This window comes from Phascolarctos cinereus, unplaced genomic scaffold (assembly GCF_003287225.1).
Source record: "Phascolarctos cinereus isolate Bilbo 61053 unplaced genomic scaffold, phaCin_HiC Scaffold_726;HRSCAF=1367, whole genome shotgun sequence".
Lineage (NCBI taxonomy): Eukaryota > Metazoa > Chordata > Mammalia > Diprotodontia > Phascolarctidae > Phascolarctos > Phascolarctos cinereus.
This window is the reverse complement of record NW_027556098.1, coordinates 290,407,211-290,428,839: the sequence shown is the minus strand read 5'-3', so window position 1 is coordinate 290,428,839 and position 21,629 is coordinate 290,407,211. Positions and strand designations below refer to the sequence as shown.

Sequence of the window (21,629 nt, the reverse complement as noted above, 5' to 3'; positions counted from 1 at the left end):
CAATCAGAAGCCTCTATGCATATTAGTGATATCAGATAGGCATGTGAGGCAGAGGAAGCTTCGATTGAATGGATTTGTGAGGCTCTTTTTTAATTGATTATATAGGGCAATAGAAGCAAGTCATCATTTTCCGAAGGCACTCCTGTATGTGCCATTTACTCTAGTGCTTTAAAGAGATGCACAGAAATGAAACCTTCTTTGGACCACATTTCCCCTGCCATGACCAACGTCATTGGCATTCAGCACTGTTGAGGTTCATTGCCATCATTAAGTTAGAATTGGTTATTTTAGTCTTTGAAATTGCCAGCATATAATTAGAGTCAGTATGAAAAAATGGCTTAATTTACTGAATTTTTTTTTGTAGGTAATATTTTGAGAATATACACTATTGTTATTAAAGGATTTCTACAGAAAAGCCACTTCATATAAGCATTAGTTGTTTCAGGCATGTTTAACTCTTGATTATCCCACTTGGGGTTCTCTGTAAAGATACTGGAGTGGTTTGCCATTTCTTTCTTCAGTTCATCTTTATAGATGAGGAAACTGAGGCAAATAGGGTAACATAGCTAATAAATATCTGAGGCTAGATTTGAACACAGGTCTTCTTGATTCTAGGCCTTGTGCTCTAACCACTGAATCACCAACTGCCCTTTCTCTAAGCATATTGAAACTTAATCTTTAAAAAAATAAGAATATTTAGAATAGGAGAATACATTGAACAGGGCATATATTAAACATTCAGGGTGGTAAATATGAAAAATTGTTTTCAAAAAGCAGACAGAAATGCAGTGCCCAGTTAAGGTCAGAGTAGTCTTTTTAGAAAACAGCAAATAGTTTTAAACAGCTGATTTCTTCTGGCACTGCTTAAAGTTGTTTCTTTAGGGAAGATATTTTCTTAATTTTAGCTTGCTAATATACCAGAACATTTTGAAAAATAAATTTGAGAAAGTCATATTTTTATTTCTTCCATTTGACTGTGTGTGTTATGTGTACGTCATATGGTGACTAATGATAAAAATAATTGAAGTTTGTCACCAATCTCCTAGCATCTGAATGTTGACCTTCAGTGCACCCTTCAGGGACCACTGATACTCTGTGATTGTTTCAGAAGTGTTCACTTGATGTCCTGTGATCAACACTGTTTCTGTTTGTGAAAAGTAAAGAATATAACTCCTTCCAGTTTTCTCTTTTGTGTTGTGTTCTTTCCCAAACCAACCATGGCCATGGTTCTACTCATTTGTTTTCTTATCCTGATTTCAAAGCAAACATGGCCCAGAGTTTATCTCTGTACTAACCTTCCCTTGTAGTTTGTCTTTTCCATGTCAAACTAATGAGGAAGGGATTTTCGCCCCTCCTTGCCTTCATCCCTCACAGCAATTAATTCTCAAATACACATATATAGCTCTCAAAGCCCACTTGCACCTAATTTCTTGCTGGGCAGCTAATCTGATGGAAGTAGATGTCATTTCTACAACAAGTTGATTTTCTTTGGCAAAAGACGCAGTGGATAAAAATGGACAAACTAAAGTTAAATTTACACAAGATAAGAATAGTATTCTCCACAACGCACAATAGTGTTAGTGGATCACAAACTACTCTAGAGTGTTGGTTAACCTTCCTCTTCAGGTATGTATTTCTGTTCAGTGAATATGATTCTGGGATATACCTAAATACATATCCTTAAAACCGAAGTAAATTTCCTCCGTGGATCATAAATACAAAGCAAAAAGGACCACAGAGGTTATTTGGTTCATTTTACAGATAAGAAAACTGAGGTCCAGAGATATTAAATTATTTGCCTAAAGTCACACAAGAGGCACCACTGGAATTTGAATCCAGTTCCTCCAACCTCAAATCCATTCCCAAAAATTCTTAAACATAGTTTGAATTGTATAAAAATCCAAACTGAGATAGTAGTCATTCCATAATTAACACAGGACACCTGAAAAGTCTTAGTGCAGTTTTAAGCTATTAATCATTTAAACTGAACTAAGATGTTTGGAACACCCAGAATATGATACCATAAATTTCTAGACCTTTTAAGCTATTGCCTCTATGGGAGCAAAACCATATGAATACTCATTTTATGTGAAAAATATGTTATGCCTTTATTAATGTTAAACAAAGATTTTTAAAATATTTTAAAATTTGAACATATTATTTAGAGCTATTCTCTACCTCCTGGCACATCTAAAGTAGGTAAGTCCAAGAAGGTTCACTGAAACTCCAACCTCTCCCCACTCACCCTGCCCTTGACCTCCCACTATATTATACCCACACTTTAACATTCCCAAAATGTTAAACACGATTAAGAGTCTATAGTCTCTGAGCAGAGAAAAATTTCCTCTCAGTCATATAGTAATTGCCATTTAGAGAGGGCTCCCAGCTATCTGTTCCTTATCTGGCTGCACTCCTTTGGACTGGACTCCATCAAGATCATGTGTCCCAAGAACCTCATTATCAGGAAACATCATCCTTTGAGATTGGATCAGCCTTGTATTCATATCTCATTGGGGCCTTCAGTACCTTCTGCCTCTCTGATTAGAGCAAAGAACAACTCCTTTCAGAGTCTCCACTTAAAATGGAATCCCGGGCTAGCCATCTCTTTATTTTCTCCTGTCTACAATCTTTTGTACTGGACTCTATTATGTTTGTGCCCATCCACTCCCTTTTCTGCTTTTCTTTTTGTGTGTTATTTTCCTCCATTAGATTGTGAGTTTTTTTCCTCCATTAGATTGTGAGTTTCTTAAGGGCAGGTACTATCTTTCTTTTTGTATTTATATTCCCATAAATTTACACAGTTCCTGAAACCCAGTAAACACTTTCTGCATGTTTATTGACTTACTACATCATTACTGTCACAACATTTCATTTTTAAATCTAAGTTAACAAAGTTGACAACAACTGAAAGGTGAACCTGGAAAAGGCCCAATGTCAAAGGAAGGGAGATTTTAAAGATACACCTTTATGTAACTTGCTATTTCTGATTAAAAAAATATTACTCCAAACAGAATCATGTTCCTCTACTGCATGACTAACATAGCTTAAAAATAATTTTGTCTTTCTTACTAATTATTAAAGGAAAAGTGAACAGGGCACATGGAAAATCAATCTTCTTCCTACTTTTTTTTTGCCTCCAAGTTATTTTATTAACTTCTTAATTAGAAATAGACCAATCATAAGCTCATAGACTTTAGAGCATCTAAATCTTTGATTCTCTCCTATGAAACAAGAAGTACTATTATAATTCACCTGAACTTAGGGTAACTTGTAACAAATTATAGAACTCAAGCCTAAGAAAGAATGTAACCAGCCACAGATCGCCAAAAGTATGTATGTTTGATGTGAAAACAGTGTACTGGTCTACTACCAAATCCATTAAAAACCACCTGTCCCTCACCGTGAGTTTTACAGGCAAAAGTTCTTGTACCAAAAAGTCATACAGGATACTATGTGTTCTATGTTTTTATTTGGAAACTTAAAATTTGTTTCTTAATGGTGCTGGCTAAAGTGCAGTGAAGAACACTACAAATAATCGTCTAGGTTATTTACTGAAGGAGGATGCACATTGGTATTCAGTAGGTCTGGGACTCAATGCTAACATTCCAAAGAAGTTTTGCAAAGTCTCTATCCTCTCTCCACTCATCTCCTTCCTTGAGCTTCAGGCAATACATTTCTCACTGGTGCAGGCAGAGACACAACCATGACAGTGAACAGTTAGAGTGGCAATAAAATAATCTTATCATAGGAACTCAGTCTCCCACTCAATGGCATCTAGAACGAATGATGTTTAATTACTCCTCTGGTACTCAGAGACATATCAATTGCAATATAGACATTTCATTTGGTATGTTTCACAGTTAATACATGACACCATTCAAACAAATGAACATACAGTCAAAGAGAACAGAAGCAATCCATAATGGGAATCCTACTGTACCTGGTGAATGAGGCGGAGGAGAACACATCAGAACAACCCCCTGGCCTTCCCTCACAGAGACTGCACTTCTTGTCCGGCCACTAAAATTTCCCAGATCTGTCAACACAACACAGCATTTAGATGTATGACAGGAAGGAGCTGAAATTTTTCTTACTATTATAACTTACATTTCTCTCTCCCACCACCTCATTGTTATGCTTACAATGCCTATTTTGATTTGTTAATCAGTGATAGAAGGCTCCTAAAAATAAATCTTATTTTAACTACAAAGATTTTTAGGTTACATCAAGTTATTTATTACTTCTTGCAGTGAACACATATGTTGTCAGTGGGGAGATATTAAGCAATACAACATTTATAACAGACATTTAATAGCTTTTTTATTTCTTTATACCATTTCCTGTTTATCGATTTTTTCCCTACCAATAAAAGCCATCCATGCATAGTGAGAAGAGAAATAAAGGTGGTGAGGGTTGTCTACTGTCAAACCTGCTGCCTGTGGAGACCCATTATATATGTCACTGTAGGAATACAGGATATAGCAAGTACACAGTTGGAATTTACCAAATTATAGAGACTTGGGTGATCTCACTTAATATGAAGAGGATATGAAGTGTTCTTTTCTTCTAAATGTAAGTCAGGAGGTCATGTTGCTTCTATTCCATGGAAGTTTAAGAATGGACTGAATTATTTAATAGTGCCCATTCATTTTTGATGCAGGTCTATAGTTTTGGCAGTGTTCCTGCAACAGGAAAACCCACTAATATTTAGAAGAGATTACAACATGGGAGGTCAATTCTCTATCCCTCAAGTAGACTGCACTTACCCAATTAGAATGGATATTTGATTTAAAAAATATTGAGAGAAAAAAGATAAAATAAAGTAGGACAAAAATCCAGCTGTATTTTCATGTCTCCTATATGGAGTCTCCTTAATGCTTCCTCCTTTCCCCTTTCTCAACCTACACATCAATGGCAGGCATTTTATGAAATAAGAGGGAAGAAAAAAGAGTTAGAATATGTTTTGGGAATACATTGGACACGAGTTTATCTTTTATACTTGGTATGACCAGATCTCAAAAAGAAACTGTGGTGCATTTAGACAGGGGTCCTTAACACTAAATGCTAAAGGCCAGAGATCTTGACCCTTTTCTCTTTAAACATTGCTTTTTACTGAAAATCTCTTATCTTAGATCTTTTTTGCATCTCTACACGGATCTGCTTTAACAACATAATAGCTAGGTTCTCCAGCCCCCCCCCAAAAAAAAAGAAAATTCAAACTGAAAGGAGTTTCTTTTTAACTGCCAAGCTGACAGGGTCAAAACTGAATAGGCCCTGTGATGTGATTTCAAGACCTAGCTGCCCCAAATATCTTCCCTACAAGCTAGCCATTAGAATTGCTCCTTCAGGGCAAAGTATTGTGTTTCCAGAAGCTACTTTTAAACTGTAAAAAGGTAGGGCAACCCATTAACTCATTGGTTCCCATTAACATGTTGCAACCCATTAACACTATAGTAGAATTCAATTTATTTTTCCCCAGATTAGCCAGGGAAATCAAAAGGTATAGAAGCCACTTTTGTTTCCAATCACACCCTGTACCTTCCCTACTCTTAATGATCAGTTAGTGTAGGTCCTGTACCCTTGGTCACATAAGCTGATTAGAAACTTTTGCAATACTGCAAGTAATTCTGCTAATCTAGGTCTTGTTTCTAAGTCTGTTACCCAAATTTTGAATTAAATCAACAAGAATAGATTACTATTGAGCTGAATTTTAAAATAGACACTGTTTCAATTCAGTTGATGTTAATTATTAGTATGAAATCAACATGGTTTTATGTCACATTAAGTGAGTCAGGAAATATAAGAGATATTTCTAAATAAATTACCTTTAAATTTTCTTTAATGAAAAATTCTGGACTGCTATAGAGATATGTACTCATTGTTACAGCTTGAGTTAAATGGAGCATACACAAATAGTTATTTAAAATAAATATATATGTGTTTTGTTACATTAGAGTGGTGCTAGTCTTATAAGAGCTCTCTATTTACCAAAGGAAAAAAAAAAGACAAGAAATTGGCACTTCCATCATTTAAAGACTATATATTTACTATCTGGGACCAATTTTATTTTATTGAAGGAAGGCAAGGAAAAAAAAATATAATGATTCTAATAACAGCAAATCTTTATAAAAAGCTTTAAGGTTTAGAAAGCTCTTTACAGACATTATCTCATTTGGTGGTTAAAACAGCCACATAAAAGAGCTACTATTGATAATATTATCCCCATTTTGCAGATGAGGAAACTGAAGTTTAGTTAGGTGATTGGCTGATCACACAGCTAGTGTCACAGTGAGCTTAGGTCTTCCTGACTCTGAAGATAAACAATTTTTTAACTATACTTTGCTCACTCACTAAAATACTGTTTTAATTCATTAAAAAAGCAAACACATACACCTCTTATTCCTTTACACCTCCACCTACAGTAAAGACCAATCATCATATGCATTTTATCAATATTCAATCTTTTATTCAGTCATTTATCCATTAGGCTATAATAGTTATTAGCATTTTCATGTAGTTTTCAAGTTTTCACCAGATTTCACACATTCACGTCTCATTTGGTCGTCATAGCAATCATGTGAGGTGAGTACTGTAGGTATTGTTATGCTCATTTTACAGAGAAGAAAACTGGGGCTCAGAGACACTGACTTGCCCAATGGCAAAAAAAAAATAGAAAGTGACAAGGGTCAGCTTGCAATTCAGATATCTCCTGACAATGTCCAATATCTTTTCTCCTTTTCTAAGCTCACTCTATGATTTGAATATGCCAAGGAAAACACAAGGAAGAGTTTTCAATTCAAATAGAATTCATGCAAAGCACTCTGTTGGGTTCTGAGAGTAGAAAGATAGATCCAACAATGATTCCTTTCTCAAGGATCTCAACTGTTATATAAAGAAGAAGATAAGACATTTAAAGAGGTCATCTAAGAAAAGTCCTATGGCAATTGTGAAGGAGGATGAATGAGGTCTGAATTAATGGCTTGACCTAAGCTGGGCCTTGAAGAGATGAAGATGGGATTATGAGTTAGTATACATATACATATATATGTATGTATGTATGTATGCATGCATGCATGTATGTATATGTATGTTATATATGTTTGTATGTATGTATATGTATATGATGTGGTATGAGCAAAGACTGGATTCAAGAACAAATGATGGATAAGCATGGGGGAGGCAGGGAGGACAAAAGTCAGAAGATATAATATGAATAGGAGAAATGTGCCTTAAGGCTGTGATTGTGGAGATCATTGAACACCAGGACAACCTCTTATTAATCTAATTAGCTTATATTAAGCCCAGGGGTAATATGATGGTCTCTCAGGTCCACATGCTTCTCTACTATGATGCTTTAGGGACTTCATATTAAATGACAAGTTAGAAGCATAATCACTATCATTCCAAGACCCAGTTAGGAAAAAAGTTTCTAACACTTAGAAAGAGGTTTGGCTCTCTGTCTTAAATTATATTTGTACTTATTTCGAGCTAAACTCTAGTCTCTATATGGTTAAGGCAAAATCTAGGTTTGGAAATATTTGATTAAGCACTAGACTATATTGTAGTGTTTGTTAATAGGTAGTAGGAGGGGAAGTTGGGGAAAATGCAGGACTTTTCTTGGATCTTTTAGTGGTCCTTGAAAAAGTGGGTGTACTTGGTGGAGCCAGCTGGTGTCTTCTGCTCCAAGATGCCTGCAGGGCTGATGTCCCTCATTTTTCTCTTCTTTCTCTGCATAGTTAAGTCTTACTTCCCTTTTGTCTTTTGCCCTTTGCCCCCACGTTGTGGATTTTTCCCTACCCAGTTCTTGTCATTCCCTACTCCATCCTCTCCTCTGCTAGACCCTCAAAATCTCTTTCAGTTTCTGAAGTAACTCCTTGTTTTTGTACAAGTTCCTCAGTTTGAAACCAAGTCCCTAATCCACTGAAACAGACTTCCTGTCCTAATTTACATGTTTTTGATTGGTTCTAGGAGGTCTCTGGACCTTGTTAATGTATAGTTCTGAATGTCTGATTCAATCAAGAAGTGTTCTGACCCAACAAAGGCAACTAATTTTAAGTAGAATTGGGGGGTGGGTGAGCTGAATCAATGGAGCCCTCCCCCCCATCCTTATACCAGGCAAGAAGTTTAGACTTTATTTGTTAGCTAGTGGATATCTATTAAAAGATTTTGAATAGAGGAATGTCATCAGAGAAGGACATTAGGATGATGGCTTTAGTAGCAGTGAGAATCAGGTGAAATCTTGAAAGATGAGACACCAAGAGCAGTTACATAGCAATACCAATATTTCACATGTGGAATAATGAGTTCCTGATCTGGGATCACTGTAGTGAAAGAAGAAAGGATGAAATAGACCTAAGAGGTGTGGGAGAAATAGAATTGTTAGGATTTACCAACTGATTGGATCTAGTGCATGGGGTAGAAGGAAGAGCCAAAGATGCATGACTAGAAGATAGTAATTCTTTGACTGCCCTGTGAATCAACTTTAAAGGCCCTAATTGGAAAGAAAGTCAAAGAAGTAAAGAATCCCTGATCAGAAAGGGAAACATGACAGTCTAGAATTTAGGTATCCAGATGGTGTAGTTGATAGAGAATTATACTTGGAGTTAGGAAAAACTGAGTTTGAATCTTGTCTCAAGCACTTACTAGATGTGTGATCCTATGTAAGTCACTTAACTCTCACCTTCAGTTTCCTTATCTGTAAAATGGAGATTATCATAATTCACAAGGCTATTGTGAGGATCAAATGAAATCATATGTGTAAAAGTCCTGTTTCAATGTCAATTATTAGTTTCAAGTGAAGGTGAGTCCCAAGCTAGTCTGACCATCCTAATGGATAGGACAAGATTTCATTGTGGATATTCAAGTATCTAAGGATGACAGTAGGGGAAGAATGAAAATGAAAAAAAAAGAATGAAAACATCATGTAGAAGTGTGTGCCTGGTAGAGTTTAAATCCCACAAATTTACATTAGGTCCAATCAGCATAATTTTATATTTCCCTCTTAGAAGCACTCTGGGACTTGAGAGTGAGTCTTTTTAGAGGAAAAAAAATGAATCTTAGACAAAGTTGTGAGAGGAAGCATAGTGTATTGGATAAAAAGTCAGTCTTGAAACCAGGAAGGTCTAGGTTAAAGTCTCACTTCTTAAAATATATTAGCTGTGTGACCCTAGACAAGTCACTTAATCTCTCAGTTCTTCAGGCACCTATCTATAAGTTCTGAAGATCCATATCCCAACTTCCATTCTCACAGACAAATATTGGGTCCTAGAGCAAGGCTCCTTCTCTCCTTCAGGTTATAGAGGTGCTCCTGCAGAGTTAGGAGGAGTCAGTCCACAGACATTTAAGGGCCTACTAGGTACCAGGTTTGACTTTATTAATTTAATCCATCATCTTTTCCATCTCTAAAACTCTAAGTAACAGAGAAGGCATAGACCTACATTGGGTTTCTTCATTGGGAACTTCCTAAGCTAGTGAAATTACAAGTCTAGTACCTATCTTTACATTGAGGTTGGTGACGGGAGTGTAATATCTCTCTGAAGGTGCCCTGGTTTAAAAGTTCATTATATTTATAGGGAGAATACATGAATACATACATATATATAATTTTATATATATTCACATATATATGCATATGTTTTGTATATATATATGTATATATATATATGTAGAATATAATTTTAACATGAAATCTCATAAATGCCCCTTAGCATATAATATATCCTGCCTCCAGATGAATGTTATGTATCTATTTCATATTTACCAGGACATTTTAAAATCATCTTACTCTATTGTTTTATGATCTTATTTATGATTCCCAAGCAGTCTATGATACATTTCCTGAAAGCTCAAGTTCAAGGTCTGGCCTAGAAATTGCATAGAAATGTAAAAAAGGGAGAAGCCAAGTGTTGAATGTGGCCTGGGGTGACAATAACCAAGTAAAGACCATCAGACCTAACCGCTGCCAATTGTGCTAGGACAGCTGCACCCTAACAATTTCTTCTTTCAATTGTCTCCCAAATCTTTCTTTCACAGAGAAACACCTCCTTAACTGCTTAAAAATAAATGGATGCTCAGCTTAAAGATAAAATAGCCCATTTGCTCATAAAGAAATGTAATGAGGGTCCTAAAATTAAGTTCTCCTTTCTGGAGAGGGCACTTTTCCTCTCCCTGAAAATAAATGTTGGCTAAGTGGACTGCACACCAAGACTCTAAAGCAGGATGATTTATGGGACAAAACACTGTATTTTTTAGGAGTGAGTTGTTTGAGTGAAAGTATAGCCTGATGTTTGTGCATTACTGGAAGCAAGCAGCAAGGCTAAAACTTTTCACTGCAGAGTGACTTGCTTTCTATAAGATTTTCCCTATTCAAATAATTTAGCTGGAAGAGAATGAGTTTGAAACACTTCTCTTGTTGCAACACACACAAGTCATTCATGCATCTGGATAGGTCATAAGTCTTAAAATCCAAAGAAGTCTTGGATGTAATATCTGGTACACAATGGAAACATGCAGTAACAAGAAGCAATCAAGGTCAAGACTGGGTTCAGCTGGTCTGAGGAGTTACTTTAATTTCTGTAAACTTTAAATGTGGTGGTACTGAAGTCACAGAATCATAAATTTAAAGACCATCTAGACTAATCCATTCATTTTACTTATGAGGAAACTAAGGTCTAGAAAGGACAAGTGTGTTGGCCAGGGTGATATCAGTACTAAATAGGAGAGCTGGGATTTGAATCCAGGTCTTCCAAGTCTAAATCCAGGGTTCTTTCCATCTTACTTTGTTAATTATTTCCTATTTATCCTACACGTAGCTTGCTTTGTATGCACATTTTCACATTGTCTCCACCATTAGATTGTAAACTCCTTGAAGGGAGGGACTGTGTTTTACCTCTGTCTGTATCCCCAATGTTTAGCACAGTGCTTGACACATACTATGTGCTTAATAAATGTTTACTGATTGATACCACACTGAATTTCCTTCCATCACAATGTATAATGATATAAGCTCTTGGTATAATTCAAAAGGATGTCTAGAGAAATGAGTATCACATTTGTTGTGTTTTTACTACACAGGCATGCGGTTACTGGAATTGTTACTAATGTGATTTATTATGTTAGCTACAAAGGGGTGAATATTTTTTTTAAGAAATTCATGTTCAAGGACATAAAAGTACATAGATATTAATAAGATTATACAAACACACACAGCCAATTCTATATGCATTACTTCTTTAGTGTTGGTAGAATGATATAACACAATATTCTTGAGAGTAGGAATTGTTTCATTCTTTGTTTTTATACCTCTATAAACTTTTATACATGGCCTACAGTAGACATTTAACAAGTACTTGATTGACTGTTAAATTAGAAAACATTAAAAATGATTTCGTATGTATTAGTCTGTTTTCCTCCAGTGTGAAAGACAATTTGTACCCTGAAAAATGTATCCCCATCACTTAGTACAGTGCCTGGCATATAGCAGGCACTTAATAAATGCTTATTGACTGACTGGTAGAAAAAAAGTGGTGACCTGTCTTCTAGTAATTAGCTTCTTCAGAATTAGTGAGGCTGGTCTTCAGATGACAGGCATAGCATAGGTATTCATGCTATAAAGTCATTTTTATTGCATAAATGCACAAGACGTGACAGTAAGGAGATTGATTTATAGTGTGGCAACAGTTTCATCACTTTAGTAGTCATTGCTATGTGACACTAGTCATATCTCATAGAACATAACTAGGAGCAGTGGATCGAAGTTTTAGAGAGGCAAATTTAGGTAGAATGTATGGAAAAACTTTCAAGCATTTAGACCTATGCCATAGTACTATAGGCTGCCTTGGGAGTTAGTGGTTTTTCTTGCACTTAAAGTTTTCAAGCAGAGGTGGAATGATTTCTTGAGACAGTAGTAGAGGAGGTTTATGTTTGGATGTGAGATTCCTTAAGCCTTCCCAATGAGCTTTGTCTTGTTTTTAGTTGAACTTCTTATAAGAGTGTAAGGAAAGGGACATTCCAAGTAGCTCTGAGATTGTCTTTAGCCTTACTGGATTTTGTATTTAGACAGATGCTCCCTCTCACTGACTATGATACAGCAACAGCTATCCATGCACATAAGAAAATCAGAAATGTCTTGCCTGCCCTGAGTTCACCTGTATTTTCTAGGTTGCCAAGAGAGAGTTAATCAACAAATGATATTTAATGAGTCATAACAGGTTCAAGGCACTGAAGGTACAAAAAATGCATGAGATATTTAGCATTTAATTGGAGAAACAAGATATATGTGGAGATAACCAATGCTTTAAGGTGTAGATAATATAGAGCTGAGAGGGATTGCTGACAGATTAAAGGATTATATTTTTTAATGGACAGTCTACATCAATGTTCTGAGTTATGGAAAAAAAAGTTTAATGGAGTCCAATTTAAATCTTGCATTTGGGTCAGAAAAATCCATTATGGTACCATGTTGGAGGAACCTTAAAATTCATGTGAGATTCAACCTCAACAAGTGTCAATAGCATAGTATTATAGTCAACAAGGTTAATGCTGTATTTGACTGCATTAATGAAGTCCAACACACAGAACAAAAGAAATACTAGCCACACTATATACCCTATGCTGGCAAGACTATGTCTCAATTATTCTATTCCACTATGCCATTACATTTTAAGAGAAATACTGTTAAGTTGCATGCTTTTAGAGTAGAAAAACCAGGATGAAGAAGATTCTAGAAAACATGCAATTGCATGGTACAACTAGAAGAACTGGGGATAATTAGCTTAAAGAAAAGATGATTTGGGTAGAGTCAGAAATCATCTTCAAATATTTGGCAGGTTGTCATATTGAGAAGAGATTAGACTCACTCTTAATGTTCTGAGAGGTCCAAACTAGGGCAAATAGAAAGATATTGGGGCTCAGTATGACAACTAACTAGTATAAATAACAAAATTAACTGTCTTGTCAGTGATTCCCCTGTGGATGGAAACGTTATTGTACGGGATGGATTTGCGAGAGATGCTGTAGAGAAGACTCTTGCTTTAGGAAGGAGGTTCGGCTTAGTTTGTTTTCACAGTCCCTTCCATCTCTTAGGATTTCAAGATCTGTGTGTGTGTGTGTGTGTGTGTGTGTGTGTGTGTGTATTACTTGGGGATTGAGATATCTTACAGTACTGAAAACCAAAACTAGAAAAACATAGTTTCGACCTCCTCTCTAAATACTTTGGAGTCTATTTTGCCAAGAGAAAAAAAAATGAATACTTTGTTATTTTTATTTTGGTAGTGAAATGGTAAAAGACAGGTGGCAAGATAAAGGAAGAAGGGATAAGAGGGACAAAGAAAATCCCCAAACTAAGCTATTAGCTTCTAGAAGACAAGAGAATTGTATCTATTAATCCCTGAGTTATTTAGCTATGAATCTTGTGACAACATAAGGTGGTTATGTTTATCATGTTCTTAGTAAATAAAAGAAGTATAATAATATATCAGGTACTGAAATATAACACCATAAGAATGCATTTCTTTTGGAATTCATATCTATGTACTTATGATTGAAATAGAAGCTACATTTTCATATTCTTGTGGGGGGGGGACAAAACTAAAGCTTATTTAGTCCAACATCTTCATTTTATAGATAGCAGAAAGGACTTGTCCAAGGTCACGTTCCTTTTTACTGGCACAGGTAGGATGAGAAACAGTTGTGCTTCTAAGAGAAGAGTTCTTTTTCTAGATCACTCTTCCTCTTTCACCATTATATCTACAGAATCACAATAAAAGTATCATGAAACTAGGTTTTAAGGTCTATGGGGGAGTGCTGACAAAAATTAAGAAGTTGTAGAAACTGACAATAAAGGTATTGGGTAGTGTATGTTGTGGACTAGTGTGAGAAAGGTAATCTAGTAATCCACCACCATCACCACCCCCAACCTAATGAGTTTACCACTTCTCTAGTCTTCTAATTTTGCATGGATACCCAGCAGCAAGTAGGATGCATTACAGGATCATAGATTTAGAGCTCAGGGGAACTTAGAGGCTCAGTCCAGCCACCTCATTTTATGGGTGATGAATTTGAAGCAGTGAGAAAGTAAGTGATTTGTCCAGCATTGCAAAGCCAGAAGTGCCTGGAAGGGATTTGAACTCAGGCCTCTCTACTGTACCAGCTAGCTGTCTAAGTTGGAGAATTTGAATGATTTTTGAATAATGTCAGAGATTGCAAAAATTTTCAGTTTGGAAATAGTGGTATTTGTTGAAGGATGATGCAAAAAAGTTCAAATATTACACATTGACCACTTGGGTTGGGCCAAGAGGACTTCATTGCTTCCACTCCTGCTGCTTTTTCATAGATATTATATAATTTGAAAGTGTTGTCAAGGTGGCAAGCCAAAAATAACATATCTAAAAATTTCATATGTTTCAAATTTCTATTCAAATTATAATTTTTATTTTTAATAAGAGGGAAAGATCCTGAACTGGGAGCCAGGAGACCTAAGTTGATCTCCTACTTTGAGTAAGTCACTTAAATTTTCTGTGACTTAAAATCCTCAATCTATAAAATTAGATTATGATAATTCTAGAGAAGTCATACTCTTGAGATTTGGAAATTTCTAGAGTTAGATCTAAATCAAAGAAATTCTTTTGGTAAAGAAGTTGTTTTATGATAAAGCCTTGCCAGTTTTACTAATGCTGACAACATAATTCTATGAATTCTATACTTTTGATATTCTGATTAACTAAACTTGAAAAGTTGTAGAAAGTTTCAGTTAAATGCAAGTTGATTTCATTTGGAATTGGTTGTTTTTACCATGCCCATAAAACTCTTGCAAACTGACATATTCCTTGAATTTCTTTTATTGTTATCTTAATGATATTTATTGACCACCAAAAACTGAGACATTTTGGTGATGGATGAAAGTCTTATTCCAACAAATCTAAATTAACTAGACAACATAATTCACATTCACGTATTACTTCTTGAAATTTCAAACAAATCATAGCCAATTCCTATGCAGTCAGAACTGGGGATTACTTGCAGAATGCTTCAGAATGTGTCATGTGCTACATGGATGTGGAAAAAATATTCACAAACTTCTGGCAGTTTCCAGTAACCCAAGACTAATTAATCAGGAATGGTAAATCGCCAGTGTAGAATCTATTTGAAGAGGAATTCTGGCCTCATATATTCCTAAGACATGACAGAAGTCTCACAGCACTACTAGTGCAGAGGCAGAATGGTTCTGATTATATTCCTCGTGATGCCCAAAATGTTAATCAATTGTCCAATGGTTTGGACCATGGCATAAACAAGATATTTATTAAACTTCTAGCTGACATAAAAATGAGAGAGACAGAGAGCTACAAACTTAGATAACAGAGTCAGGATCCAAAAAGCTTTCAAGAAGCTACCCTGGGATTTAGTGGACCACAAGCACAATGTGAATCAGCAATGTGACAAAGCAGACAGGCTGATAGAATTTTAGACTGATTAATAGAAGGCAATGTGGCACAGTAGATAAAGAACTGGCCTTGAAGCTAGGAAAACCTGGATTCAATAACTGCCTCTTATAGAGAGGCTGTGTGCCTCTGCAAAAAGTCATTAGACCTCTTAGTGCTTGAAGCTAGAAGTTGTAAAGTATGTGCTGATTTGCCCTAGTGGGCCCAGTTGCTATTCCTATCCCTAAGAGAGAAGTATAATGTCTATAGAAAGGCAGGTTAGTCTGCCCTAGTCAGACCATATTTGGAATCTTGTAACCAGGTCTGGGTAACATATTTTAGGAGAGACAATGTCAAACTGGAATGCATACAGAAAATTATTTTAAAGGTTGAGAGTACTGGAAATCATGTCATAAGAACTGTTAGAGAATGGGTGAAAGGAGCTGGGGATGAGAAGACTCAGGATGTGTGTGTGTGTGTGTGTGTGTGTGTGTGCGTGTGTGTGTGTGTGTGTGTTATTCAAAGTCTTTCCAGTTAGTGGAACCTGACAGAATTTGTGCTTCCATCTTGCCCTGTCCACCTGACTGTTTCATTATCATTTCAAACTCAACATATCAAAACCTCATGTCTATCGTATTGCCAGCAAAGAAGACATCTGATCCTTCTACTTCCTTTTCGAGATCTGTTAACAGTACCATAATATACCTAGATCAGAGGATATTAATTTTTTTGTGTAACAGACTCCTTTGGAAGTCTGTTAAAATCTATGGACCCCTTCTCAACATAGTGTCTATTCATAAAATCAAATACATAGGGTTATGACAAAAACAATTATACTAAAATACACTTATCAATTGTTTAAAATGTTCATGTTCTTTGGATTAAGAATCCCTGACTCCTTAACTGGCTGCAGAATGAGGGATGAATTAGAAGTGGAAGGGGAAACAGGTACTAGACCAGACTCTTAAAAATCAAAATCTGGATACTAGCTTTTATTTGTCTCTCTTCCTCACTTGTCATATACAAGGGAGCAACTATTCATTTCCACCTTTGTAACATATCTTAAATCTGCTCCTATTTCTCTATTCCCTTTGGATTTTCAATTCATCTCTCCTTTTGCAGCCAGTCTTCTACTAGTCGTATCGCCCTTTTGCTCAAAAAACATCATTTTCTCCCTATAGCCTACCAAGTAAATAGTTCAAATCTTTTTTTTTCTTCAAGTTTTTCAAGGTTTTCAAGACCCTTTGCTATCTACAGCCTGATTTCATTCACCGCAGTCTCATTTATTTATTCTATCCTCAAGCCAAACAGAATGATTCCCTTCCCCAAACACAGGTGATGCATCCCTGCCTGTGTGCCTATCTTCATGCTCTTCACCTGCTGAATTTCTACCCGGGAAGCCTATTTCACTGTGATGTAATGGGAAGACTGCTGGATTTGAAGTCAGAGGGCCTAGAGTTGAATTCCAGCTCTGATACTAACTGTGAGAATTCAAGCAAGACACAACTACAGTGGGTCTCATTTTTCTCAGTTGTAATCTGAAGGGGTTGGAATAGAGGATCTCTAAGTTCTTTTCCAGCTCTACATCCACTATTGTATTTTTAAAAATAATTGTATTTCATTAAATATTTTCAAATTTTGAGTTTCAAATTACTTCCCTCCCTTTGAAGCCCTCCTCCCTCCTTCCCTCCAATTGAGAAGGCAAACAATTTGATGCTGATTACATATGTGAAGTCATGCAAATATATTTCATGTCAGCCAGAAAACACAAACAAAATAAAAACAACAAAAATAAAGAAAATTTAAAAGTATGCTTTAATCTGCATTGAGAATCCAATTGGTTTTCTCTCTGGAGGTGGATAGCAATTTTCATCGTGAATCTTTTGGAATTGTCTTGTATGATTATATTGATCAGAGCAGAACTTTTCCCACATTCAATCATCATTACAATATTGCTGTTACTATATACAATGTTCTCCTGGTTCTGCTTCCTTCACATTGCATTAGTTCATATAGATATTCCTTGGTTTTTCTGAAACCATCCTCCTTGTTATTTCTTATAGCATAATAGAATTCCATCAAAAGGATTTGCCAAACTTTTTTAGTCATTCCCCAAATGATGGGCATCCCCTTGGTTTTCAATTCTTTGTCACTACAAAAAGGGCTGGTATAACTATGTTTGTATGTATAATTCTTTTTTCCTTTTTCCTTGATCTCTTTGGGAGAAAGACATATTAGTAGTAATGCTGGGTCAAGAGTTACGCACAGTTGTATAGTCCTTTGTGTTGTTTTACAGAGTGGTTAGGTCAGTTCACAACTCCACCAGCAGTTCATTAGTGTACCTATTTTCCTTCATCCCCTTTAGCATTTGTCATTTCTGATAGGTGTGAGGTGGTACCTCAGAATTGTTTTAATTTATATTTCTTTAATCAAAGTTATTTAGAATATTTTTTTCATAAGACTGTAGACAGCTTTTATTTTTATAAATTTGACTCAGTTCTCTACATATTTGAAAAATGAGGCCTTTATCTGAGAAACTTTCTGTAAAAATTTTTGAGCATTCTTCGTTGTTTATGGTACCTTTTAGCAAAATGTAGTTTCCCTTATTATCTCTTTTGGTTAGATTTTTTTTTTTGTTTTTGCTTTATCTGAGACTTTGATTTTTTGTTACCCCTGCATTTCTTATTTCAGCTGAAGCATAATAGATTCTGCTACAGCTCCTTATTTTAACTCTGTGTATGTATCTGTTCTAAATGTGTTTCTTATAAGCAATCTAGTGTTGGATTCTGGTTTCTAATTCATTCTGTTATCTGCTTCTGTTTTATGTGTGAGTGCATCCCTTCATCCTATTCACATTATTGGCCATTCAATGACAGCCAGAGTCATTTGGGCTTAAAGGTGTAGTCAGGTAGCTCCACTTGAAACACAACAGGCTTTTTGAGAAACTAAGGAAGAACAACGGCAACATTCACATTCATAGTTATGATTACTAATTGTGCATTTCCTTTCTTTTTATTTTCTTCTATTTATCCTTCTCTCTTTTTATCCTGATCCTTCTCTAAAATCTGTTTTGCTCCTGATCATTGTCTTTACCAGTCCTCCCTCTTCTCCCTCCCCTGATTTCTCTTCTCCCCTACCCCTCCTACTTCTCTTTTGGATGAGATAGATTTCTATACCCATCTGAGTGTGTGTGTGTGTGTGTGTGTGTGTGTGTGTGTGTGTGTGTGTGTGTGTGTATGTAAATCTGTCCCTCTTTAAACCAATTCCAATGAGAATGATATTCAAGTGCTGCTTATCACCCTCAATTTTCTCCTCCATTGTAAAGGCTTTTCCTTATCATCTTTGTGAGATAGTTTTCCCCATTCTTCCTTTCTCTTCCCCTTTGTCCCACTGCATCCAATTTTTCTAGCTCCTTCAGTTTTTTTATATCATCCCATTGGCTCATACCCATGCCTGTTCACCATTTTTTATTTTACAATAATATTCTATTACATTCATATACCACAGGTTGTTCAGCCATTCCCCAATTGATGGGCATCCCCTCAATTTCCAATATTTTGCCACCACAAAAAGGGCTGCTATAACTATTCTTGAAATGTAGTCCCTTTTCCATTTTTTATGATCTCTTTGGGATACAGACCTAGGAGTAGTATTGCTGGTCAAATGGTATGCACAATTTGGTTGGCCTTTGGGCATAGTGTCCCAATTTTACCACATCCTCAGTTTTCTTTTTTGTCACATTAGCCAGACTGATAGGTGTGATCAGAGTTGTTTTAATTTGAGTTTCTCTAATCAATAGTTATTTAGAGCACTTCTTCATACACCTATAAATAGTTTTGCTTTCTTCATCTGAAAACTATCTGCTCATATGCTTTGACCATTTATCAATTGGGAATGGCTTGTATTCTTATAAATTTAACTTAGTTTTCTATATATTTGAGAAAAGAAGCCTTTATCAGAGACACTCGCTGTAAAGATTGTTTCCTAGTTTTCTGCTTTTTCTTCTAATCTTGGTTGCATTGGTTTTGTTTGTACAAAAGCTTTTTATTTTAATATAATCAAAATGATCTGTTTTATATTTTGTAATTCTCTCTATCTCTTACAGTTGCTCAAGGGTGGGCTGAGCCAATATAATAAAAATGACAATTCTGCCTAAACTAATTAATTCAATAATAACAATTAAATGACCAAAAATATTTTATAAAACTAGGAAAAAGTAAAAAAATTCATCTGGAAGAACAAAAATGTCAAGAATATCAAGGGAACTAATGAAAAATGCAAAGGAAGGTGGTTTTCCTTCCTTTCTATATTCCTTCCTTCCTATCTTCCTCCCTCTCTTCTTTACTTTCTTCTTTGCTTCCTTCTTTCCATTTTATTGAACTCCATTTCATCATCATCAACTACCTGCTGGACATCTCCACCTGCCTGTCAATGGCTGACAAGCCTTCCTCTCCTCTAAATTTTATCTCTTTTGTTGAAGATACAATCCTTCCAGTCCCCTAGATTCAGGAACTCAGAGTCATCTTTGTTTTTTTTCTCTCCCTAACTCTATACATCTAATCAGTTGCCAAATCTTGCCAATTCTGTCTCCACAATCATTCTCACATCTACCCTTTTCTTTACATATAAGACTAATAACATAGTGTCTCCTAAATGGTCTCTCCTCTAAACACTTTTTCTTGATGTAATCCTTCAATAGCCACATGCATTGTTATCCCTTTACAATATATTATTAAGAACCAATATTCTCAGTGTTGCCTCATTTAAAAAAATGACAATTCTTTAATGAGATTAAACTGTAGAATATGTAGATTATATAAATTTGTACATTATGTGGATATATAGATATGTAGAATAAACTGTAGAATATTTATAGGCACTTTATCAAAATGCACACTATCACTTAGATATTAGAAATTGAATTAAGATGCAGTATAGATGTTCTACATTAAGCCTAGAGTAGATAGTGTTAGGTTTTAAGGAAACTTCCTGAAGTCAGTTCTTTTGATAAATATAACTGTTCAGAGATTGCTAATCCCTTCCTATAACTTGCCATTTTCACCTCATTTATTATCAGGCATGAATAATTCAGCCTAAGTATTACTTATTAAAAAGTGAAAACAACAGTAAACAGTTCACATTGCTATTATCCCTTGGTACAATTTTAACCTCATTACAAATCTGATGCTAAATATTAATTATATTTGTGAAAGAACTCAATATGACTAGTGATGAAGTTGCATTGAATATTAGGCCTTTTGTTGTTGGGTTGTTGGGTTTTTTTTTTGACTTGTGTTACAAATGGTTAACTAATTAATTAAATGTAAAAAAAACCGAGTTTATGTGAATAAATTAAGTAAACCTTGATTATGAATCCCTTTAATAGGGGCTATATATGTAATTACAAACTTTCTACATTCCTTTCTCTTCCTCGGAGAACGATAAGAGAAAAATACAAGAATAGATAAATAGTATCATGTACTTGAAAGCTAATAGGCATAATTCTTATTCATTTTTTTATTTATAAAATTTATTTTCAAGACTCATAACATCATCAAAGAACTATTGGTCTAATCATCCACAGGCTATTTCTCTTTACTTGCCAATTGGGAAGCTTTTAATTCACTTAAAAACTCAGCTACATAAAGTGAAAAACTCAGACAAATAATTTTTCTTTACTCAAAGTGAGTTCTGAGACCAAGTATTGCTGAGAGAGAATGAAAGACCATAAGTAAATTTAAAATTACAACCTCACAGAAGAAAATCAAACTGTCCATCCATTCCCTTCAGAAATTCATTCAGTATTTCTTTCTATAACAGTTATGCTTGAATAAGCCAAGTTTTAAAGGTTCAAATACAAACCATGTGACTAGTGGTGGTTTCATGACTTAGTACATTATAATACTGAAAAGTCCAAAGATGTATAGCAAACATAGAACTTAACAGAGAACATTGCCATTCATTATGATAACTGTGGGGCAGAATTTACCATTCACATTAAATTATTTTAATAGCTAAGGTAGCCATTTTATACTCAAACACCAGGTACGTGCAAAAGAAGGTTTTTATTGTCAGTAACTAGTTTTCTCTCATTCTTAGAGTTGAGAATTTTCAGTTCAATCTACAGAGACTTATAAAACCCCATACAGGCAAGGCAGCATTTGGAAGTTTTATAGGAATATATTCCTGGAAATCTATATATCTCTGGAA

General features: G+C 35.3%; 1 protein-coding gene across 3 annotated transcripts in view; it reads right to left on the bottom strand.

The window, feature by feature from the left end:
- The window catches only part of CNTN5 (contactin 5), a 1,537,434-nt gene that overhangs the window by 471,851 nt on the left and 1,043,954 nt on the right, over positions 1 to 21,629 (bottom strand). For all 3 annotated transcript variants that reach the window (XM_078147163.1, XM_078147162.1, XM_020996136.2), the window contains one exon: positions 3,941 to 4,036. In XM_078147163.1, the coding sequence (XP_078003289.1) occupies positions 3,941 to 4,036 (96 nt within the window). The remainder of the gene's footprint in view (positions 1 to 3,940; positions 4,037 to 21,629) is intronic.